General features: G+C 38.5%; 1 protein-coding gene and 1 long non-coding RNA gene across 8 annotated transcripts; one reads left to right on the forward strand and one right to left on the reverse strand.

The window, feature by feature from the left end:
- Window positions 1–161: 161 nt before the first annotated feature.
- si:ch73-22a13.3 lies at window positions 162–17,139 on the forward strand. 6 transcript variants are annotated; one of them, XM_087281122.1, is made up of 9 exons: window positions 162–299; window positions 1,092–1,198; window positions 5,865–6,723; window positions 8,073–8,157; window positions 8,310–8,523; window positions 13,241–13,445; window positions 13,541–13,642; window positions 16,457–16,528; window positions 16,755–17,139. In XM_087281122.1, the coding sequence occupies exons 3-9, from the start codon at window positions 5,938–5,940 to the stop codon at window positions 16,986–16,988; spliced, it is 1,698 nt and encodes a 565-aa protein (XP_087137248.1). In that variant the 5' UTR covers window positions 162–299; window positions 1,092–1,198; window positions 5,865–5,937; the 3' UTR covers window positions 16,989–17,139. The 6 variants fall into 6 exon arrangements, with proteins under 6 accessions (XP_087137248.1, XP_087137244.1, XP_087137249.1 ...); XM_087281118.1 differs by lacking the exon at window positions 162–299 and adding an exon at window positions 700–842 and having other exon boundaries at window positions 5,963–6,723; XM_087281123.1 differs by lacking the exon at window positions 162–299 and adding an exon at window positions 780–842.
- On the reverse strand, window positions 16,632–18,810 carry LOC141377673 (uncharacterized). 2 transcript variants are annotated; one of them, XR_015507139.1, is made up of 3 exons: window positions 18,719–18,810; window positions 18,243–18,386; window positions 16,632–16,873 (listed from the first exon to the last, which is right to left on the reverse strand). It is a non-coding gene; the product is annotated as an uncharacterized LOC141377673 (long non-coding RNA). The 2 variants fall into 2 exon arrangements; XR_015507138.1 differs by lacking the exon at window positions 18,719–18,810 and having other exon boundaries at window positions 16,632–17,043; window positions 18,243–18,408.
- Window positions 18,811–25,478: the final 6,668 nt, after the last annotated feature.

The following is a 25,478-nucleotide window of genomic DNA, read 5'->3' on the forward strand; positions in this document are numbered from 1 at the left end:
CACGCCGTGTGAATTGAGTTTTGACTGACAATAACATCAGCGATCGCCTACAGCCAATAAGAGAGCAGCATTCACTTGTGTGTGTGCGTGTGTGTGTATACATGCTGCAGGCCAGCAGGAGGCTGGGGGAGAAGTTAAAAGCGCTCTTTTTCGGGTTATTTGGACCCACGAAATGGAGGAAAAACTAGTGGAGGTTTGACAGGACTAAGGAGCAACCGTGTCTGTTTGACGTTTCATACAGAAAGAAATTAGTTTATTATCAACGTTGAGGAGAAATGACTAATTCCCTTTAAACACAGGTGAGCAAATATGTAAATTTTTTTACCCCATTAAAGGCTTCTTTCTCATTATTTAGTGAAAAACAAAATATATACTACGTGTTTTTGGCTGTGAGATGTAGTTTGGACGAAGTTGTCGGCGATTCTTCCTATGGTAAAGTCATGCAATGTGAAAGCCCCTGTCGCCGATACATCTTGCAGTGTAAACAAAGCAGCGATGAAACGCAAGCTCAGATAGTCATGCAGTGTGAAAACATCTGTGACAAGACTACTTTGAAAATCATGCAGTCTGAACTCGGCATAAGGGGAGAACAAGATCAGGTGGTTCTCGAGAGCTTCCGTGGTAAAGGAGGAAAGGGGAAGAAGGGGTGGATGGAGGGTTTCTTCGGGAAATGAAGAGATGGGAGTGATTTTTTGCTAGGCTACTTATAGTGAGTATGGATTAATCTGATTGGCTAAATAATGATTGTAGATGAGAGACCAGCTGCAGTCAATCATATCACGTGCTCCTCTCGAAATTCGTTTGTCAAACCTCACTTATCAAGACACTTCTTACACGTATGGGTAAGAAAAAATTACCAAGTAAAAACGTAATTCAAGAACATTTTACTCAACTGAACTATGTAACGTAGGCTCATTCTGAAAACGTAGCCATATTTACATTTCTAGAGATGGCGAATTATGTAGCCAGAAGTATGTATGGCTGCATTTAGTCTTTAAAACGGACACTACGGGGTGGTATGATGCCGTTCTTTTAGGTGCTTACTAGCTGACTGCTTACCTCTGTGTAGATGGCTTTTCTGCTGTTAACAGTTTGTCCAATGGCTCGTCTTGTACGATGGAGGATTTGAGACGCAGAGCAAAGTTCACCGCAATGACGGGGTTTGAGTTCTTCGGTGAAGAACGAATACAGAAAGCAGGTAAGACAAAAACGAAAGCCAAAAAATAAAACAAACAAGTAAGTAACAGAGTGAAAATGTGATAAAATCTGAAAATGTGATAAAAAGCTGGATTTTTGGATTGCGTTTAAAACACTGTCGGTTGGGTTTAAGGAAGTGGGGGGGTACTCGTCAATTAACGCATTTTTTAACACTATCGGTTGGGAAGGGGGTGGGTCAGTCAATCAATAGCGGCCTCTAGTGGATTTACATGAGTAGAGCAGGTGCAAATGGCACTCTCACGAGAGATATTTGAGATCTCAAAAAATCTCTCAGCGGCCTCTGGGAGATTCGCGAAAACTATAACAGCAAAAAACGTAGCTCCTGGGATATATGGTACTCTCCAGAAATGTATATAGTGGTACATAATCAGAATGAGCCTTAGTTGGAACTGTATTACTAAAGCACTTTTAAACAACCACAATGGCTACCACAGAGTTGTATATAAAACAGAATATATACAAACAGCCTAAATACATAAACTTACAACACATGATAAAAAGCTAAAGAAAATAAGTGTGTTTTTAATGACCTCTGAAATGTCTCCAAAGAAGGAGATACTTAAGATTAGTGGAAGATGGTTCCGAGTCTTGGAGCTGCTACGGTAAAAGCTCTATCATCTTGACATTTCAAGCGTGATCATGGAACTGTCAGATATAGTTGATCTTTAGAGTGAATAGATCTCCCGGGTTGATGTATACCAGTTAGATCAGAAATACTGATCAGGGGCCAGGCGGGATTTAAAACTAAAATATAAGTGTAACAGAGAGCAGCTAGCAAAGTGCTAGGCAGGTAAACCTCACTCCTCTGGCCTCAAAAGGTGCTCTGGTGACAGACGCTAGAGGCCATAGTCTTTAGCCTCTTTGTTAGAACAACTGACTCCCATGCAAAGAAGTGACAGTTCAATCCAGCTCATACTGCGTTGGGGGTAATAGGACCAGTGGGTTGCACATGGGGGCTAATCTGTGATGGGAAAGAGGTTTAGCATGGGGAGTGTCACAGAGGCCAGCTAGCGAAGTGCTTTGCAGGTAAATCTCACTCCTCTGACCAAGATGCTCTAGCAACTGATGCAAGAGGTTATGGTCTTTAGCCTTCTTGTTAAAGCAACAGACTCCCATACAAAAAATAGCCGGTTCGATCCCAGCTTAAACAGGGTTGGGTGCAATAAGACCGCTAAGTTACATAAGGCAGATATTAAGAGCATATATACATATATACACACACATACACACCTAGTTAAGCCTTTAAATGCACTTTAAGCTGAATACTAGCATCTTGAAAAATGTCTTGTATAATATTATGTACTGTCATCACGGCAAAGATAAAGAAATCAGATATTCGAAATGAGTTATCAAAACTAGAAATGTGTTGAAAAAAAACTCTTCTTTTTTTTCATAAAACATATATATGGACGAATTACCAATCTACATCACACATGACGTTACATGGGTTCCTAGTTGCAAAAAAAGACCGATTGCAATAGCAAACATGTCGTGTTGTGCAGTAGGATGCTCAATTCGAAAGTCCAAAAATAAAAAACTTAACTTTTACCGTACACCACACTGCTTTTAATGCCAACCGCAGACGTCTTTGACTAAAAGGGAGCTGAATGAAGTGACAACCTAATTAAACATGCTCGACTTTGCAGTTCTCATTTCATATCGGGTAAGTTGACTCTATGCTGAATCATACACTTTGCTCGTTTTTGATTGCAGCAATGATTTCAGCAAAAACAGTTACAAATGGTTAATTAAACTGCGGACACTGAATGCTAAAAATGAAACGTGAAAGTGTAAGGTTTTAAGGGAACGTTGGTTTTATATTCACACATTTATTCAGTGAGAACTTGTGACACACTCCCTATATTGTTTACCACTGCACTATGATATTCGGTCTGAAATAACCTACAAGTGTGACTTGAAAACAACATTCACACTGTTTATTTGACTGTGAACAATGTTGTACTTTGATATTCATTGGCTGCTAATATGATTTCGCTATTTAGAGTTTGCAAATAATACTTTTTATAAAATTAAATTATGAAGGAGAAAGTCCAAATGTGCGAATATAAAAGCAACTTTACCTCTATGTGTAAGTTCACATAACCTGCCGTACAGGTGCAGTTCACAGTCAGAATGCGGTTGTTTTGCTTGTTGATGATTACCCAGGCCTTGTACAGTTCTGTCTCCTTTTCTTGTATTTGTCTAGGCAGAACCTCTGTTTTCAGCACTACAAAGTTTTGAATCTGGTAATCATGGAACATTATTTCTTGCACATGACCACACAGAACAAATTTGTAGGCATTCAAAGACTTGTAGGCCTTTAACTTCTCTCTTGTTAAAACACTTGGAGCTTCAATGAGATTGTATATTTCGGGCGGGAAGCTTGACTATATTATCTTATCCAATATCCATTGGGAGTAGTGATGGGTCGTTCATGAACGATTCGTTCATTTTGAACGAATCTTCAATATGACTCGGGAACCAGGGACAAAAATTCAGCCCTGGCACTGTTGCCACACAAGCCCACATTACCACACCGACACAGCCCCACCCACGGACACACACATTAACTATTTATTTTGGTGTAAAGAGGGTGAAATAATTTGACATTCTTGCCAGATTTTGATTATGTCCGGGTAATCTTGGATTGGGTCGGCCCATCTTGAAACCAGGCGGCAGTTGCCGATTGGGCCAAATGCTTAACATTTATTATTATTATTTTTATTATCATCATCATAATATCACATCTAGCAAGAGATAAAAGCTTCCTGCACTTAAAAACAATACATATTTTTAAAAAAAAACTGACCGGCCCACACTTAAAAATTGGTCCGGCCCTTCTGGCATTTGCCAGAATTGCCAGATGGCCAGTCCACCCCTGTCGGGAACTATGAGTCCTCTTAGGGAGTGTTTCGTTCATCCGCGCATGTGCACATTTGTGCAGGTAGTATCGTTAATTTCAAGTCTTCATCACATTGGCAGAAGCCAATCATATGCGTTTAGAGCTGGAAAAAGAATTGAGCCGCTCGACTCTTAAGTCCTCTATCGGGTCTGAGTCACTCGTTCATCACGAGCCAATCATATGCGTTTAGAGCCGGAAAAAGAATTAATCCGCTCAACTCTCGAGACCTCTATCGGGTCTGAGTCACTTGTTCCTCACGGGCTAATCATATGCGTTTAGAGCCGGAAAAAGAATTGAACCGTTCATCTCTTGAGTCCTCGGGTTTGAGCTATATTTTACAGTCTATGGGTTTGAGTCATTCTGTCACGTGATGAACGAACGATCATGGCTCCTATTGGCTTAGACTGTACAGATGACCTGAGCAAAGAGACAAAAATGCTTACATAGACAAAAGAGCGGGTAAACATTGAATTATTATTTTCTCCTTCTTATATTCTGTCTATGACTTATTTGTCGTGCAATCAAATTGAACCAAATGAACGGAATGACTCGAAAAAAGATTCGTTCATCTTGATGAACGAGACTCAAAGATCCGAGTCAGTAAAATGATCCGAACTTCCCATCACTAATTGGGAGGGTGCTATAGCAAATGGGCCTGTCGGATAAACGCTGCTCACTTTAACGTTAATTTTGCCGAATCACTGTGCTTATCACTGGGTGACAAGCTGTTATAATACGCTGAAAGCATTATGCAAACAATAAACATAATATGTAATCAATATAACTTATTTCTAAGACAACAACAAACTCTGTACCGCAGCGGATGTCATTTTCTTGCTGTAAATGCTAGCGCTCCTGGTTTTTTCTGCAACCTCGCTGCACACGCATCCTGAATGTTTACAAACATGGTAATTCATCTATTAGTAGGGCTAATAACTTAGGAGGGCTAATAATTTATCAACTGTATAATAAATGTGGCATATGATTACCGAACCATCCAATCCCAATATGTGCACTACACAAGCCCCTGTAAAGTACGCAAAACCACACATCACCCTCCGCCTTCCATAAGCACCAACACAACCACTAATGTATTACAGAGAATATGTTGAGAATTACATGGAGAATGGTCATGGGTTAGATTACCAGAAAACATACATGCTAATTAAACCAAATGGAAAGTGTTTTCCAAATGGAAACATACAGTAAATGACGCATTTGCAAAAGTGTGTTTGAATTCCGACACAAGACCATGTGGTTCAGCCTAAGGCCCAACCTCCGAAAGAGCTCATTGTCAGAAATGTTGTGGAAAACCATGATGTCACATTATGCAAAGCACTGGCGGAAAACGTTGAGAGCAAGACTTTGAGCTGGCGTTGAGTCTGGCATTGAACTGCTGTAGGGTTCAGCTTAACACACTGAAGGGATGAAAGATTGGAGACTCAGGTACGTGGGAGTCGGTGTTTTTCCAACCTACAAGTAATTGTTTTGAACTTTGCACCATTTAGCATATGTGGGTTATTTCCTGGACAGATAAAGCTTATTTTTATTGATTTCAATAGGAAAGTGTCAGTGATGGCTGTATTTTTGACAGTGTGTGGGGAAACCCGACACATGATGTGACTTTTAACAATGCTTTACTGATAAGACACTGAATATTGTGCTATTAGTTTTGTCATCTGTTTACGTATTTGTATTTCTAAGATATGATTGATCAAATAATACTTTTGTTTATCCACTCAAGATTCTTTAGAGCTCAGAATAGCAAAACAGGAGTTGTGTCCGTCACTATTGAGAATTCACAAAGGAGCAGCTTCATGAAAGACTTGGATTCTCTTCCAGAAAGAATGAGCACGTTGTCAGAGAAGATCAATGGAAGTGAAGTGGAGAGCCAAAGAGATGCTGCAGAAGACAAGATTTTCGATTTCCCACCATCCTCGATCAATCAAAGTCATCACGTCAGTAACACATGTTTCAGAGCCAGACCTAAACTGGCTTCAGCTCATGCTGTACTATCATCCAAACTAGAAGAGCCATCAGAAATGCTAACAAATCCTTATGAGGAAGCGAAACCAGAAGCTCAGGAATGTGTGGAACCCCTACAGAAACCCAAAGAAGGGACCAAAGATGAAGATGCAGAAGAGTGGAGAGTGCAAGAAAAGGTGATGGCAGACGGAACTTCTGTTGGAAAGGCATCCAAAGTCACGCTCAATGCAGCAACTAGGAAAAGCTTATGGAGAAGCAAGATTGAACCAAAGGAGAGGCCAAAGGAAGGGATGCGGGAAAGGCTGAAAGGTAGTTTCGAGAGTATCGATGAAAGTAACGAAGGGGATTTTGGCAGCAAACGAATACAGAGGAAGAAGAGTTGGAGTTCAAAACAGAGGAAAACACAAACATTTGGTTCACGGGATGGAGAGCATTATATGGTGGGAAGTATGGAAAAAGATGGCGAGAAAGAAGTCGTTCCACACCCTGTTCTCTCTCGGGTTCTCTTTCACTCCTCAGCTTCATCATCCTCCTCCTTCAACAACTCTTCAGCAGAGAGCGATGAAGTCTTCAGCGAGAGTGAGGATACAGTTGCCCGGAGGCAGACCATGAAAAAAGTGAGTGGAATTCCAGGAAATCTTTATCCAAAACGTTTATCCGGATTCCCAGTATCTATCCGGACCAGTTAAACTGGTGTTATGTTCAGTTTGATATGTGGATAATGAACAGAATAGCTCTCTATTTTTTTCCAGTGCAGTGAAATGTGTTAAACAATTTGCATGACTTGGAAAGAGTCCCATAACGTTGTGTATTTGAATAAGTTATTTGCATAGCACTGTAGACCTAAAGAGAGATATAGTAGCATGCTACTGTCACATTTGCAATATTCCCAAAACAAATTCTTCAAATGTGATCATTTATTATATAATATATATCCATAAATGGATAACAAGTGAGCAATCTCTAGTTTCATCACTTAATCGTTCCTCAAGAAAGGGTCATCGGGGGGGGGGGGGGGGGGGGGGGGGGTTGGGGGGGGGGGGTTCAAAATAAAGGTTCAGGGTATAGTTCTTATAAGAACAATTTTCTCATTTCCGCCATCAAGATCCTTTGCAGAAAGGAAACTTTCCATGCAATATTAGAAATTTAAAAGCAAAGCTGTTTGAGGCCGCGTGAACATTTGAGTTTACTCGCTTCATTCGCGTGTCAAACCCCGCTTCATTCGCGTGTCAAATTCACTTCAGAACAGACGTGGATTCGTGTGATGGGCAGGGCTTCTGTCTGCCCGAAGACTCTAGCTTCATACCTAAATAGCTAACATGGATTTTATGAAGAAAATAACAGTGCTTATGTGCTTTATGAAGACTGAAAAACAGCGTCGATACGTTTAGGGTCGTATCTGAGTCCTCTACATCCTTTCAGAGGTGCATCCAGCTCTGTGAGCTCATAAACTCCTCCAGAAACTTAACCTGGATGATGGAGGCTTTCAGCGGTGCTTCTGACTGAGCTAAGCCGAGTTTGATGAACTGTTGTCGGTGAAGGCTGGAGGATTTCACTCAGAATACCGACAACAGGTTCTACGTCACAATCACGCCCCCCACAAGAGCAAGCTTCTGATTGTTTAACGCGGCGCGAATGTACGCTGAAGTTCAGATTTTCTAATTTGAGAGATTTGCGCGAAACGCTCGTTAAGCGAGTCAAACTCGCAAAACGCTCAATTCGCCCCACGCCATTTGCGCAATTTGCGTCATTCGCGCCGCAGGATGTCTATTCGCGCGTTTGCATTGACTTAACATGTAAATCACTCACGCTTGACGCGTGTGCCGCGTCTGGTGTGAACGCAGCATCAGCGGTTTTCAGAGTAGTGGCTGGCAAGGCACTTTTAGGGGTATGTGGAATTTTTTGGGGGAAAAATCAAGTATTTTAAGATATGTGTGTGTATTAATTTTTTTTTTATTTTTCCCAGTGTCGATCTTGGAGAACGTTTTTGACCATGATGCAATGGTCCAAGCGTACACAAAGCTCATGGATCCAGCTAGCTGGACACCAAGGTATCATGCATTTCCAAAGGCATTAAATTTTCTTCTCATCAGAACTTGACTGTTTCCATCAAAATACATCATGTTAAAGATGTAAAACTGGTTTGAGCATTTGTTTTTGCAACATCCATTGACATACAATGCATTTTGCATGCTCTGTCTAGGTAATGTGAGGCTGAGTGAGGGCGGGGAGGTGCTGAAGAGGTTTTGTGAGGTGGAGGACATCTGTCTGCAGGCCCTCATGTCTGATGCGCTCTGTCAATTTGTGCCTCATTATTTCGGGCACATCAGCCAGGATGGAGAGAAATACATTCGTCTAGAGGACCTGCTTAGTGGTCTCAAAAACCCTGTCATAATGGACTGCAAAATGGGTGTCCGGTAAGAAACGAACTAACAGATTTACACTAAAACTGATTAATGATTAGTCTTTGGAGTCTCATAGAAGACAGCAAGAAAGAGCTAAAAGCCTGTAGAGATACTAAGACCATCTTTTCTATGACTTTCTAAGACATTGTTATAAATGGGGAAAAGTACAATGCTCAGGATGGCCACCACAGCGAAGAAATCCCACGTTCCAGTCCAAAATAGCCAATCATCAATTTCAATACCCACACCTTTATTTGACGGAGGGGCTGTGTACAGATTCACTTGTTTAATACAGCAATCCCTGTTTGTTGATGCCTGTGCCCTGCTTTTGACTGGAGAAATGACATCACATCACATCCCATCACATATTGTGTCCTTCCAGTGTCATCCTCCAATTTTTAGAGAAGATTAGAGTTGTGAAATATTTGCCAAACTTTGCACAAGAGTAGTAGCTGGAGCAAACTGGATATAATCTGATTTAAATGTAATTAGAGCTTAAGCGGGAAAATAAATAGGATAGGTCACCTCAGACTTTATTGCAGATTTTGATTCTGTAATTTAATTGCAAGTTTAAGTACCTGGTCTTACATGATTTGCCCAGAAGCATTATGAAGATGGCTGCCAAGTGATGGCTGCCAGATTCTTCTTGAAATGGACTTTAAAGTAAAGTTTGAGCACTTTTTACTTTTGTTAGCACAAACACCTCCCATTCTAGAAATGCAGAATCAACTTCTGCTCAGAGCTGTGAGACCCAGATTGAATTGAAGATGAAAGAGGGCAATTGAAACTAGAAGGTGGAGTATCTGGTTTGAATCCTGCTTTTAGAGTGACCTGATCCACAAGAGATTGATTTTTAAATGAATGTAATGAAGGCAAGGTATGAAGAGCTGGGACAGGTCGAATTTACTCCCATGGCCCCAAGAGTGTATTAGTAAGTAAGTAATGTGTATTTATATGGAGTATTTGTCAAGTATGGCCTGATACCGACAGCACTTTAAAATCATGAAAGGGATGCAGCATCCACTTGGATGATGCAATGGCAGCCACAGGACAACGGCGCCAGTGCAGTCACCACACATCAACTGTTGGTGGAGTGACGACACAGTGATTGAGCCAATTTGGTGGATGGGGATGATTAAGAGGCCATGATTGTAATGGCCGAGGGAGGGAATTTGGCCAAGACACCAGGGTTACACCCCTACACTTACGAGAAGTGCCATAGGATTTTGATTGACCACAGAGAGTCAGGACCTCAGTTTAATGTCACATCCGAAAGATGGCGCTCACTGGCAGGATAGCGTCCCCATCATTATACCTGATCATCAGGACTCAGACCACAGGTTAAGCACTCCATGCTGGCCTCACTAACACCACTTCCAAAAGCAACATAGTTTTCCCATGTGGTCTCCCATTCATGTACTACTAACCAGGCTCAGTCCTGCTTAGATTCAGTGAGGAACAGGTCTTGGGCAGCAGGGTGATATGGCTGTGGCATATCACCCTGACTAAGCAGCAGGGCTTAACATTAACTTTTTTGATCACCAGCCACTGCGGCTAGTAGATTTCCAACATTACTAGCCACTTGCCATTTTCACTAGCCACAATTTTGTTGTTTGGAAAATATATTTTATATAAATAAATGTGACTTTGATATGCTAAAATGACTTGATTGAGATGTTGTGTTGTCCCAGATCAGCAGTTACTACACACAAATGGTTGATTAATCTCATATTAAAGAAATGTTATTGTAAAGGATGATAATTAAACTATATTAACAAAAATAACTAAGCAAAAGGAAGCAGGTAAAATACCACGAGTGATAGTGAAAGGATGATCACATGCCTGAGAATAATTAAAACGAAAGCAGTGACTGCTGGTGTTGCTTACAAATATATATATATATATATATATATATATATATATATATATATATATATATATATATATATATATATATATATATATATATTTATTTATTTTTTATTTTTTTTCAATCTTGAGCTCTTAAAAGCAGCAGGACTGTGGGTACACGAGCATCGTTTTTTGTCTAGCCTTTTTCAAAGAGAACCGAACACAAGTGAACGGAAAAAAGCGCAAATAAACGGGAGCGCGCGTGCTTCAAAGTCATGCGCATCACATCACCTGCGCGCGCGAGTAATCATCCTCTACAGTATTTACCTGCTTTGTCTCGTGCGAACACAGTTGTTTTCAGTCTTGCCGTTTCTCGATTCTGAGATCACATTTGCACGCATATTGGGCCATCCTTATTGTCGAGTCGAACCCTGCTTTAAGAAAACTACATTGTAAAAATTATTTCCAACCTGCCAAAGTGGCTAGTGGGAGCGGCTGTCTTACCCGCCAAAGCTGAAATCTACCCACATTTGGCAGGTTGGCGGGTGTTAATGTAAAGCCCTGCTAAGCAGTCAATAGTGACTAAGCATTGTTAGCATTCCCATGCTGGAGATGCAGATTCACATTCTATTCAGAGTGATGTGACCCAGGCTGGAGTGAACTTTAAGGAAATAGAATGTAATGGACGCCAGAAGCTGTGCTGGTAAACCTGACTTTTCTGGTCTCACAAACTCCTTTTACAGTAACACAAACCAGGTGCTTATTTGGAGCCAATAGTATTGCCATTTTGGAGCTGGTTCATCTGGTGAGTCTTCAAACAACTGCTTTGCTTTTCCACAGGCTAGAGCCACCAAAGAGTCAGGTCTGATGTCACTGCATACGTCTAATCTCGAAGCCTAAACTTTAGCCTGGAAGGCCAATGTCCTGCAGAGTTTAGTTCCAACCCCAATTAGACAAACCTGAACCGGCAAATCAAGCTCTTTCTAAGCATACAACAAACTTCCAAGCTGGTATGTTTAGGGATGTTGGAGCTAAACTATACAGACAACTGGGCTTCCAGGACAGAGTTTGGTTCCCATGGTCCAATCTTTTCCAGCAACACAAATGCGAAACCGCCAAAAACAAACATAATATGAACAATTTCTTGCTATTAATGTTAATAACTTTGTGAACCTACATGAGCATCCAAACAGAGGGAATCCGACGTGCTCATGAAACACAGCATGGTTTGCATAGACCGAGATTACGAGCGATGATAATGTGTTCATACAGAGTACTGTAAATAGTATAGACGAAGAATACAAGGGAAAAAACATGTTCACACGACAAGCTGGATTTTGAAAAGACAGAGATTAGAAGTAATAATGTGTTCAGCATTTAAAATATAGCACTTAAAACAGTTCTTACATCTATACCAGCAAAGCTTTTCTGCTACTTTAGAATCACTTTTCCTGATTAAAAGTTGGTTCTTTGGGCAGACAGTTTGAATATAAACTTAAGTGCACCTTAGACACATTATCAGAGGGGGTTTCGGGTCTCGCAACATCACTCTTGACCAGGTGACCCAGTCTGGGTTGATCAGGCCCCGGCTTGTGTCTAAGGGCGGACTCACACTATGCTATCCGAATCGTGCCCAGGTCTGTTTCCTGGATCTTTTGAGAAGTGTGAGTGCGCTGAATCGGGCTTAGGCACGGTTCACTTGGCCGGCCCTGGCCCGGTTGGAAGACGTGGGCCTGAGCGCGGTTCACTTGGGCTTTGGCACGGTACACTTGTAGTGTGAGTGCAAAACGTGCTAAAGCCGGAAACTGAAAGCGAGACGTTACTTTTAGGGACTGTTTCGTATGGATTTATTAATCATTCTTACTGTTCAATGAACGCAAACTGCCGTAGTTTATTAAAGACGCAAACCCCTCACTGCACGACAGCTGTGCACCTCCAGCAAACCTCCTCATTCCTGCAACACGAGGACTTCATGGTTGTTTATGAGCGCCAAAAGTGGCGAATCTGTTAGGTGAAATATTTGACTGCATGTCACTGCATATCAAACGACTCAAATGATATAACCAGAGAAATCTCCACTGTGCTGAGCGAGAGCACTTACTGAACAGCGCAGCATCGATAACGTAAGTGTGCCCAGGCCCGATTGTAATGTGAGTGCGGGCCGTCAGGAGAGACGGGAGGGGGGACAAGCGTGCTTTGGCCTGGTTCAAGGCAAATGTAAATAGTGTGATTACGGCCTAAGCAGCTTGTGAGGTCCATGGCTCTCCACGCTTAATCCACAGCCATGGTGACACCACTGTTTTAGTGTTTTTGATGGCACTTCTATTGAACTGATTTGGAATTAGACTATGGCTACGAACCAGTGCTTAAACTGCTTTGTTGAAAAAAGGGTAACAATGTGCATTGGCAAGTGACACCACAACTTGTTAGTGCAACCTAATGACGATGCTGCTTTAATTCCTGCTTGTGGTTGATTCTGATGGGAGTGAGGTTAAGTTAAGATTAATAGAGGGCATCTAATAAAAGCTGTGCAAATAAACTTAATTCCCTTGGTCAATTAGCGATTAGCGAGGCTGTGACCTTTAGTGTCCTTGTTATGTCCAACTCCTGTCCTAGAGACACTCTCAAGACTAAATATCAGTGTATATACATATATTCTTATAACTGGTGCTCCACAATATTTGTTTTAAACAGCAAAAAAATACAACAAAATAAATTGTTTCTGACAAAATGAACAAACTTATTGTGGTAAATCTCAAGCTCTGATCACCTCCAGATACCATTTTCCCCTACTCTGCTCTTCTTTGACCTAATAATCACATTACTGTATATTTTAAGAATATTGCCGTGCCATCTAAATCTGTGCCATTACTTGCAGGACATACCAAGAGGCTGAAATCATTAAGGCCAGGATCAACCCTAGCGTACGCACTGACATGTATCAGAAGATGGTGAAAGTAGATCCGGCAGCTCCCACTGATGAAGAACATGAACAAAAAGGCATCACAAAGCTGCGTTACCTTCAGTGGAGGGATAACAGCAGCTCCACCTCATCACTGGGCTTCCGCATAGAAGGGATAGTGGTACGAAACATGAAGCTGAAAGATTATACAAGAAAGTTGCTGCATGGTCATTTACATAAAAATTTGACTGTTTATATTTTACCTTTTTGTCCTAGGTGGGGAATGGTAAAGTATTACGAGACTTCTACAAGACATGCACAGAAGCTCAAGTGACAGAAACCCTGTTGTCCTTCACCAGGAGGCAGATTCATATTCTAGTGAGTGCAAATTATTTCATGACTACAGCTTTCTACTCATTTCCAACTCAAAACTCACATAAAGATAGATATGATTAATATGTTTTGCTATCTTTACACAAAAATGGTGTAAATGCTCTAAAAACGTTTCGCATCCAGACAAAATTTTCAAGACTTAACAAAAAATTGTTCTTGAGTATAAATACAAATGAAAATAACAGTATCATTGTCTAAGGGTGCTTTCACATCAGTAGTTTGCTTCATTTGGTCCGGACCAAGCGCAATAAATGATACGTTGTTGCATCTTCTGCCGTCTTTGGGTCGTTTTCACACCACACTGCTGGCTTTGGTCCGAACCAGTTGAAACGAACCAAAATGCAGTCATCTGACAAAATCCACATCTCTCATTGGCCAGATGTTGTTAAACATATTTCATAAACTGCTTATTAATTGGTCAGAATTCACGTGCGGGAAAATGCCAGTGAACTCCCGCAGGTAAACAAAACCTTTGACTCTGGAGGGACGACTGCGCTGGCTCATTGTATGCCTGCTTTAGACAAACTATACATTACGAAAATAAAGCACGGCCGCGGCTGGAAAACAGTGTTTAATGCATCGTTCGTCACTTCAGGAGGAGCCGTGAATTCATTTAGCTAAACTGCAACATGGTCATCTTGCGGAAATATTACCAATGATCCATCAGGTGATGTTTTCCCCTCTCTCTCTGTTGGTAAAGCGCTGTCAACAAATATGTTTCCTCCATATCCCATAATGCACAGCGCATCTTCTTCTTCTTCTCATGAGTTTTATTGGCGGTTGGCATACAACTTTTAGGTGCATTACCGCTGTAGGTAAGGTGCACCTGCTGTGTGCACTGCGCAACGGCCTACGGCAGCTGAATTAGTCCAAAACGAGCAGTACTTTTTGCGGTTGGACCTGTTTTAGTGCAAATCATATTCTCACCAAACAAACCGCTCCAGGGTTCATTTGAAAGCGTACCGAGACCACCTCTTCAAGCAGGTCTCAGTACGCTTATTTGGTCTGCTTTTAATGCGCACTCGAGTACGATTGCTGCATTCTCACCTGCCCAAACGAACCATACCAAAAGGGGAAACGAACTCTAGTGCGATTCAATCGAACTAAATAAGGCGGGTGTAAAACCACCCTAAAAGATGGATTTTAAAGACAAAATGTTCCATTTACTTTCTAGCTGGCATCAACAAAATCATTTACCAAATAAATAAAACACCTGGCCATTGAGTTGATACAAAGTTGCAACTTTAAGAAATTCAAGAGTGAAGGAAATTCAAGTTGAGAAGTAATTATCTTACTGTAAATGCAACACAAAATGGTTCTTGTCACATTTCAGAATTACAAGCATGACATAAATTATACCAAACTTTCAGTTAAAAATGGAAAATTTGAGTAGTTTAAATCTCTGGATATTACCATCAGTCATTTAATATATTATCATAAAATGTTATATAATGAATGTGTCACTGCTTCAGGTTCAAATTGGTACCATGCGGTTGGGAAATTGTTTCCCTCACTTTGTATGGTGTTTAAGGTCTTGAATTGCTTCCAAATAGATAAACCCTACAGTTTTGTGTTTTGTTTGCTCACATCCCAGGCGACATCATAAAACGTTAATATTAGGTCAGATTTAGGTCACTAAGAATGTTATTTTGACGTCCAACGACGTGAAATGATGTTATTTTTTTTGTTGGAAATGGAATTAGAGTGTTGGAAAGTGACCAAAGTCCAACGTCGCGCCAACATCTTAAAGCAACGTCATACTAATGTCAAGTGAAGCTTATTTATAAACTAATTTCTAAGGAATCACGTGCTTATGATTTCTTGCGGCTGGTCCCGCATTATCCAATTTATGATTCACCAATCAGACGATTCCTAAGCCATTATAAATACCACAAGTTCCATATCACAGCCAGCTTTGTTTTGAAGAATCCATCCGTCCACCCCTACCCCTTCTCCTTTCCTAGATAGGTGGTATGGTGGCCCAGTGGTTAGCACTGTTGCCTCACAGCAAGAACGTCACTGGTTCTGGTCCTTACCAAGCCAGTCAACGTTTCTGAGCAGAGTTTACACGTTCTCCTCATGCTCACGTGGGTTTCCTCCGTGTTCCCCGGTTTCCTCCCACCGTCCAAAAACATGCAACGCAAGTTTATTGACTAATCTAAATCGGCACTATAGGCATGCTTCTTGTAAGTAGTTATCTCTTAAGAGCAATCACTGTCTGTTCATTAGCTACTACACCAGGGGAGTTCTTGAGATGTACCTGAGCTCAGACTCTCCTCTCGCCTTGCAAACGAGAGGGAGCCCCGGGCTCGAGGATCTTATGAGCTCAGGGCTGTCTCCTAAGACAGCATGCCAAACAATCTTTATAATCAGCTAAGTGTGAACTCTTGAACCATTGACATTTATTCGTCAGGTATAGCAACCAAAATCCAAAGTCTGATGGATGTCATAGTCGTAACGTCCACGCAACATCAAGCTGTAACATCATTTGACGTTGATTTGTTGTTGTTTTAGGTTACATAGGAAAGTAACCGAAATCGAATGTATGTCTAACGTTAAACATTGACATTAGCCTGACGTTGGGTTTGGACGTCAACCCGATTTTCATTTCCAAACAAAATTCAGCATTCCACAATGTTGGCGTACAACGTCAATCTGATGTCATGTTGACGTCCGGTGCCTCCTGGGATTGTTATTTCTCTGAAAAGTGTGAAAGTAGTGAGTTGTGAATGTGAATTCATGTGTATGTTTTAAATGCTCGGCCTTATCTTATATGATTTCTCTATTATTTTATTTTAGGAGGCCTACGAATCCAGATTACAGGCCCTGTATGAAACTTTAAAGCAGTCTTCTTTTTTCAACAAACATGAGGTTAGTGTAAAACGTTAAACTTGTCACCGTTATCTGAATTTTACGCAGTTTTTCTACAATACAGAGCTGTTCGATTTGAAACCACAAGCCATGCAATGTGCAATTGGTTATAAGAATGGGCGATTTTTATTTAATAAATAAAATCTGCAGCCAAAGATGTTTTATGCCTGTTTGGCATATGACTTAACAGTTGTCTTCATCCAAACATCTTCTCAACTTCTCGCAGATCATAGGCAGCTCCTTACTTTTCGTCCACGACCGCAACAACAAAGCCAACATATGGATGATCGATTTTGGAAAGACCATACCAGTCCCAGAGGATGTCCAGCTCAGCCATGATGTCCCCTGGGTGGAAGGAAACCGAGAGGATGGGTACCTGATCGGACTGACCTCCCTTATCTCTCTGGTCAGGGAAGCCATCAAACAAGCAGGAGAGCAAAGTCAAGAGCAGACACTTTGATAGTGCCTTTGCATGAACTCTTGGACTGATGTCTTTGTGTGGACATCTATAAGGGCTATAAAGCGTTACAGTTAACAGTATTAATAAAGCACTTGTGTTGTTATGATTGTTTTTTTTTTATATTTTACATTAAATGGTTTATATACTACAATTGTTGTTCTACTTGTGAATTCTTTCTGTAGGATTCACCAGTTATTGACCATTTTAATAGATCTGTTGCTCATTTTTGTATTAAATTCACTTTGCTGTATTTATGCTACAGCCATAACACTACATAGCACCTGAAAATAGTCCCCAGCTAGGCAAATAGGTACAGCACTATATAATATTATTGCACCATATCGACCTAGAAAATAGCAACTTTTCATTTTCTGTCATTCTTTGTGCACAATGTATCTAAAGTAGAGTCCAGTTGAATAAATAGTGACTTTTTTTTTGAGCAAGATGCTAATGGTCTAATCCGTTTTGATTATTTATGCTAAGCTAAATGTGCTCCCACTAGAACCAGAGATCGGCTGAATGGATTTAGAAATAGTAAACTCATCTGTTTAACTCTAGAGGAGTTGTAAAAAGATCCCACTTCCAAAAACAGGAGGACAGCTTTAATGTATTTTTTTCCTACACTGCTATTGTTTTGAACATACCGCTTTCAATTCATTAGTCAATTACTCATCACAAGCTGCACATCTGACAACAGTTAGGTCAGTTGTTTTTCTATTAAGCCACTACATCTACTATTTCTAATAACAACAGTTACTAATGTTGTAATACTATTTTTGTCCACAACTGTACAGATCTTAAAAACTTTATACATTTTTAATCCGCTTGTTAAGTGTGACGTCACGCAGAGCGGCTTCCGGGTCCAAGCGCTCTATTCAACTGAATGGGGAGATTCATGAAATGGTAATAATAAACGTTTACAAAGCGATTTAATACTTTCGAAAGTCACGATCGCAATATATATGTCCATGCCTAATATCCAATGGCCAGAAAGTGATTCATTGTTTTATAATTTGTTAAAATTTTGGTATTTGTTATGCAGCAAGCCCAGAGATTGTTGTGTACACTATGACTTTATATAAAATTAACTTTAATGTGCGATATGAATAAAAAGTGATCATAAACAAATGACTTCCCCACTCAAGTGAATGGCGGCTTGGACCCGGAAACAGTATTACATACGTCACAAATACGTCACCACTTAACAAGCGGATACAGTTCCTCCTAAATGAACGAAGTAGAGATGTTGCTCACCCTACTTTCTGTTTTAGCTCCTTTTATCCAGTCCCACTGATGAGCTTAAGGTGTTTCTTATTGGCACGCTCTCAGTAGTAATCATCACGCATGCACTGTGTCCATGGCAATGCTGATTCTGTACTGGGTGATTCGCCACAGACCCTGCTCAATGCCAGTGAGGTGACTCAAACAGCAGCACAGATGCACACAAAACAGAGAAGATAAAAGATATTATTTAGAAGAACATTAACAATTTCAAATAAACAGATCTGTTTTTTATGGTTACGTTCAGATTAATTTGGGTTACTAAATTTACCGTATTCTTTTGCCTATTGCCACTCAAACAGCATCATAGAAGCCCCAAAACAAATAGAAAAAGTAAGTTAGAGACTTTTTAGTCTGACGATCCTTAACAATATTTACTAAATGAATTGAAAGATTTGTGTAACTTTCAGATTGGATTATGTAGAATAAATGTGGGTTATTTATTTTACCTTGATAAATCATCAGCATGCAGTGGCTGACCTTTCATTCTTGCCCATTTTCACAGAGGGGATGTAAACCGCAGCACAGACACAAAAACAAGAAACAGAAAATAAATATTAGTGATTGTTTAGAAGGACATGTACCATGTGAATGAAGTAGATGCATAATTTAGATTTAACATTCAAAGCATGTATTATTAATAATGTGAGTTAATGAATTTACCATATTAATTTATAACAGTGCAGTGACTGATCTTTCCTGCTCATTGTCATTGAGGTGACTCAAACAGCAGCATAGATGCACAAGAAGAAACTAAAAAAAAGAAACATATTAGAGATTATTAGACTGATCTTTCCTGCTTATACATATTTGCCCGTTGTCACTGAGGTGACTCAAACAGCAGCATAAATGCACAATGAATAGAGAAGAAGATACATATCAGAGATTATACAGAAGGACATGAACAATGTCAATTACACAGATGCATAATTTATATTAACATTCACATTATGCAGTAATAAATGTTACTGAATTTACCATATGTATCGGTGTGCAGTGACCTTTCTTGCCGGTTGTCACTGAGGTGACTCAAACAGTGAAATAGATGCACAACAACAAACAGAGATATTAATGCAGACTGTTTAGACAGCAGAACCTTCACAATAGTTATTAAATAGATGCTATTTTTAATGTAACATTTCAATTATGTAACATAAATGTGGCTTATTCAGTTTACCTTGGTAAATCACCAGTGTGCAGTGATATTTCTTGCCTGTTGACACCGAGGTGACTCAAACAGTAGCATAGATGCACAAGAAACAAAGAAAATATTAGCAATTTATTAAAAAGCTTGCACAATTGTTCAATAAAACGATGTATATAAAACACTCAGATTATGCAGCAATACTAATAGTGCAAGCTGTTGAATTTACCTTGTTATTTTCCTGCACGTTGCCACTGAGGTGACTCAAACAGCATCACAGAAGCCCAAACACAAATAGACAAAATATTAGACAGTGTTCAGTCAGTCGATTATTCACAATGTTTATTGAATAGATGTATTTTTTATATAACTTTTAGATTATGTAAAATAAATGTGGGTTATTAATTTTACCTTGACAAATCATCAGCATGCAGTGGCTGACCTTTCATTCTTGATCATTGTCACAGACGTGATTTAAACAGCAGCAAAAACAGAAAAAACAAGAAACAGAAAATAAATATTAGCGATTGTTTAGAAGGACACGTTCAATGTGAGTAAAGTAGATCTTTAACTTAGATTTAACATTCAAATCATTTATTATTAATAATGTGGATTAATGAATTTACCTTATTAATTTATAACAGTGCAGTGACTGATCTTTCCTGCTCATTGTCATTGAGGTGACTCAAACAGCAGCATAGATGCACAAGAAGAAACAGAAAAGAAACATATTAGAGATTATTCAGGACAAGCAGATAAACAGAAACAGAATTTATATGAAACATTTACTTTATGCAGTAATAAATGTTACTGAATTTACCATATATATCGATGTGCAGTGATGTTTCTTGCCGGTTGTCACTGAGGTGACTCAAACTGTGAAATAGATGCACAACAACAAACAAAGATATTAATGCAGACTGTTTAGACAGGAGAACCTTCACAATAGTTATTAAATAGATGCTATTTTTAATGTAACATTTCAACTATGTAGCATAAATGTGGCTTTTTCAGTTTACCTTGGTAAATCACCAGTGTGCAGTGATATTTCTTGCCTGTTGACACCGAGGTGACTCAAAAAGTAGCATAGATGCACAAGAAACAAAGAAAATATTAGCAATTTATTAAAAAGCTTGCACAATTGTTCAATAAAACGATGTATATAAAACACTCAGATTATGCAGCAATACTAATAGTGTAAGCTTTTGAATTTACCTTGTTATTTTCCTGCACGTTGCCACAGAGGTGTCTCAAACAGCATCACAGAAGCCCAAAAACAAATAGACAAAATATTAGAGTGTGTTCAGTCAGTCGATTATTCACAATGTTTATTGAATAGATTAATTTTTTATATAACTTTTAAATTATGTAGAATGAATGTGGGTTATTAATTTTACCTTGATAAATCATCAGCATGCAGTGGCTGACCTTTCATTCTTGCCCATTGTCACAAAGGGGATGTAAACCGCAGCACAGACACAAAAAAACAAGACACAGAAAATAAATATTAGTGATTGTTTAGAAGGACATGTACAATGTGAATGAAGTAGATCTATAACTTAGATTTAACATTTAAATAATTTATTATTAATAATGTGGATTAATGAATTTACCTTATTAATTTATAACTGTGCAGTGACTGATCTTTCCTGCTCATTGTCATTGAGGTGACTCAAACAGCAGCATAGATGCACAAGAAGAAACAGAAAAGAAACATATTAGAGATTATTCAGGACAAGCAGATAAACGGGAACAGAATATATATGAAACATTTACTTTATGCAGTGATAATTTGGGCTACTGAATTTACCTTATTAAGGAATCAGTGTGCAGTGAAGAATCTTTCTTGCCCGTTGTCACTGAGAACACTCAAACAGTGGTATAAATGCACAACAACAGAGATATTATTAGAGACTTTAGAGAATAGAACCTTCAGAATAGTCATTTAATTGATTAGATAGATAATTTATATAGAATAAATGTGGCTTATTTAATTTACCTTTGTAAATCACATGTGTGCAGTATTATTTCTTGCCAGTTGACAACGATGTCACTCAAACAGTAGCATAGATGCACAAGAAACAGAGAAAATATCATCAATTCTTCAAAGGCATGAACAACTGTCAATTAAAAAGATTCATATAAAACACTCAGAATATCTAGTAATAGTGTGAGTTCTTGAATTTACCGTGTTATTTTAATGGTGTGCAGTGCCTGAACTGTTTGCCAGTTGTCACTGAGGTGACTTAAACAGCAGCATAAATGCACAATGAATAAAGAATATACATATCAGAGATTATACAGAAGGACATGAACAATGTCAATTACACAGATGCATAATTTATATTAACATTCACATTATGCAGTAATAAATGTTACTGAATTTACCATATGTATCGGTGTGCAGTGACCTTTCTTGCCGGTTGTCACTGAGGTGACTCAAACAGTGGAATAGATGCACAACAACAAACAGAGATATTAATGCAGACTGTTCAGACAGGAGAACCTTCACAATAGTTATCAAATAGATGCTATTTTTAATGTAACATTTAAATTATGTAGAATAAATGTGGCTTATTCAGTTTACCTTGGTAAATCACCAGTGTGCAGTGATATTTCTTGCCTGTTGACACCGAGGTGACTCAAACAGTAGCATAGATGCACAAGAAACAAAGAAAATATTAGCAATTCATTAAAAGACATGTACAATTGTTAAATAAAATAATGTATATCAAACACTCAGATTATGCAGCAATACTAACAGTGTAAGCTGTTGAATTTACCTTGTTATTTTCCTGCACGTTGCCACTGAGGTGTCTCAAACAGCATCACAGAAGCCCAAAAACAAATAGACAAAGTATTAGAGAGTGTTCAGTCAGATGATCCTTCACAATGTTTGTTGAATAGATGTATTTGTTTATGTAACTTTTAGATTATAAAGAATAAATGTGGGTTATTAATTTTACCTTGATAAATCCTCAGCATGCAGTGGCTGACCTTTCATTCTTGCCCATTGTCACAGAGGGGATGTAAACCGCAGCACAGACACACAAAAACAAGAAACAGAAAATAAATATTAGTGATTGTTTAGAAGGACATGTACAATGTGAATGAAGTAGAGGTATAACTTAGATTTAACATTTAAATCATTTATTATTAATAATGTGGATTAATGAATTTACCATATTAATTTATAACAGTGCAGTGACTGATCTTTCCTGCTCATTGTCATTGAGGTGACTCAAACAGCAGCATAGATGCACAAGAAGAAACAGAAAAGAAACATATTAGAGATTATTCAGGACAAGCAGATAAACAGAAACAGAATTTATATGAAACATTTACTTTATGCAGTAATAAATGTTACTAAATTTACCTTATATATCGATGTGCAGTGATGTTTCTTGCCGGTTGTCACTGAGGTGACTCAAACAGTGGAATAGATGCACAACAACAAACAGAGATATTAATACAGACTGTTTAGACAGGAGAACCTTCACAATAGTTATTAAATAGATGCTATTTTTAATGTAACATTTCAATTATGTAGCATAAATGTGGCTTATTCAGTTTACCTTGGTAAATCACCAGTGTGCAGTGATATTTCTTGCCTGTTGACACCGAGGTGACTCAAACGGTAGTATAGATGCGCAAGAAACAGAGAAAATATTAGCAATTCATTAAAAGACATGTACAATTGTTAAATAAAATGATGTATATAAAACACTCAGATTATGCAGCAATACTAATAATGTAAGCTGTTGAATTTACCTTGTTATTTTCCTGCACGTTGCCACAGAGGTGACTCAAACAGCATCACAGAAGCCCAAACACAAATAGAAAAAGTATTAGAGAGTGTTCAGTCAGATGATCCTTCACAATGTTTATTGAATAGATTAATTTTTTATATAACTTTTAGATTATGTAGAATAAATGTGGGTTATTTATTTTACCTTGATAAATCATCAGCATGCAGTGGCTGACCTTTCATTCTTGCCCATTGTCACAGAGGGGATGTAAACCGCAGCACAGACACAAAAAAACAAGACACAGAAAATAAATATTAGTGATTGTTTAGAAGGACATGTACAATGTGAATGAAGTAGATCTATAACTTAGATTTAACATTTAAATAATTTATTATTAATAATGTGAGTAAATGCATTTACCTTATTAATTTATAACTGTGCAGTGACTGATCTTTCCTGCTCATTGTCATTGAGGTGACTCAAACAGCAGCATAGATGCACAAGAAGAAACAGAAAAGAAACATATTAGAGATTATTCAGGACAAGCAGATAAACGGGAACAGAATTTATATGTGACATTTACTTTATGCAGTGATAATTGGGGCTACTGAATTTACCTTATTAATGAATCAGTGTGCAGTGAAGAACCTTTCTTGCCCGTTGTCACTGAGAACACTCAAACAGTTGTATAAATGCACAACAACAGAGATATTATTAAAGACTTTAGAGAATAGAACCTTCAGAATAGTCATTTAATTGATTAGATAGATAATTTATGTAGAATAAATGTGGCTTATTTAATTTACCTTTGTAAATCACATGTGTGCAGTATTATTTCTTGCCGGTTGACAACGATGTCACTCAAACAGTAGCATAGATGCACAAGAAACAGAGAAAATATCATCAATTCTTCAAAGGAATGAACAACTGTCAATTAAAAAGATTTATAAAAAACACTCAGAATATCTAGTAATAGTGTGAGTTCTTGAATTTACCGTGTTATTTTAATGGTGTGCAGTGCCTGAATTTTTTGCCCGTTGTCACTGAGGTGACTTAAACAGCAGCATATATGCACAATGAATAAAGAAGATACATATCAGAGATTATCCAGAAGGACATGAACATTGTCAATTACACAGATGCATAATTTATATTAACATTCACATTACGCAATAATAAATGTTACTGAATTTACCATATGTATCAGTGTGCAGTGATGTTTCTTGCCGGTTGTCACTGAGGTGACTCAAACAGTGGAATAGATACACAACAACAAACAGATATTAATGCAGACTGTTCAGACAGGAGAACCTTCACAATAGTTATTAAATAGTTGCTATTTTTAATGTAACATTTCAATTATGTAGCATAAATGTGGCTTATTCAGTTTACCTTGGTAAATCACCAGTGTGCAGTAATATTTCTTGCCTGTTGACACCGAGGTGACTCAAACAGTAGCATAGATGCACAAGAAACAAAGAAAATATTAGCAATTCATTAAAAGACATGTACAATTGTTAAATAAAATGATGTATATAAAACACTCAGATTATGCAGCAATACTAATAGTGTAAGCTGTTGAATTTACCTTGTTATTTTCCTGCACGTTGCCACAGAGGTGACTCAAACAGCATCACAGAAGCCCAAAAACAAATAGACAAAGTATTAGAGAGTGTTCAGTCAGTCGATTATTCACAATGTTTATTGAATAGATGTATTTTTTATGTAACTTTTAGATTGTGTAGAATAAATGTGGGTTATTAATTTTACCTTGATAAATTATCAGCATGCAGTGGCTGACCTTTCATTAATGCCCATTGTCACAGAGGGGATGTAAACCACAGCACAGACACACAAAAACAAGAAACAGAAAATAAATATATTAGTGATTGTTTAGAAGGACATGTACAATGTGAATGAAGTAGAGGTATAACTTAGATTTAACATTTAAATCATTCATTATTAATAATGTGGATTAATGAATTTACCTTATTAATTTATAACTGTGCAGTGACTGATCTTTCCTGCTCATTGTCATTGAGGTGACTCAAACAGCAGCACAGATGCACAAGAAGAAACAGAAAAGAAACATGTTAGAGATTATTCAGGACAAGCAGAGAAACAGAAACAGAATTTATATGTGACATTTACTTTATGCAGTGATAATTTGGGCTACTGAATTTACCTTATTAATGAATCAGTGTGGAGTGAAGAACCTTTCTTGCTCGTTGTCACTGAGAACACTCAAACAGTGGCATAAATGCACAACAACAGAGATATTATTAGAGACTTTAGAGAATAGAACCTTCAGAATAG

The sequence above is a fragment of the Danio rerio genome, chromosome 14 (assembly GCF_052040795.2).
Source record: "Danio rerio strain M-AB ecotype USA chromosome 14, GRCz13ab, whole genome shotgun sequence".
Lineage (NCBI taxonomy): Eukaryota > Metazoa > Chordata > Actinopteri > Cypriniformes > Danionidae > Danio > Danio rerio.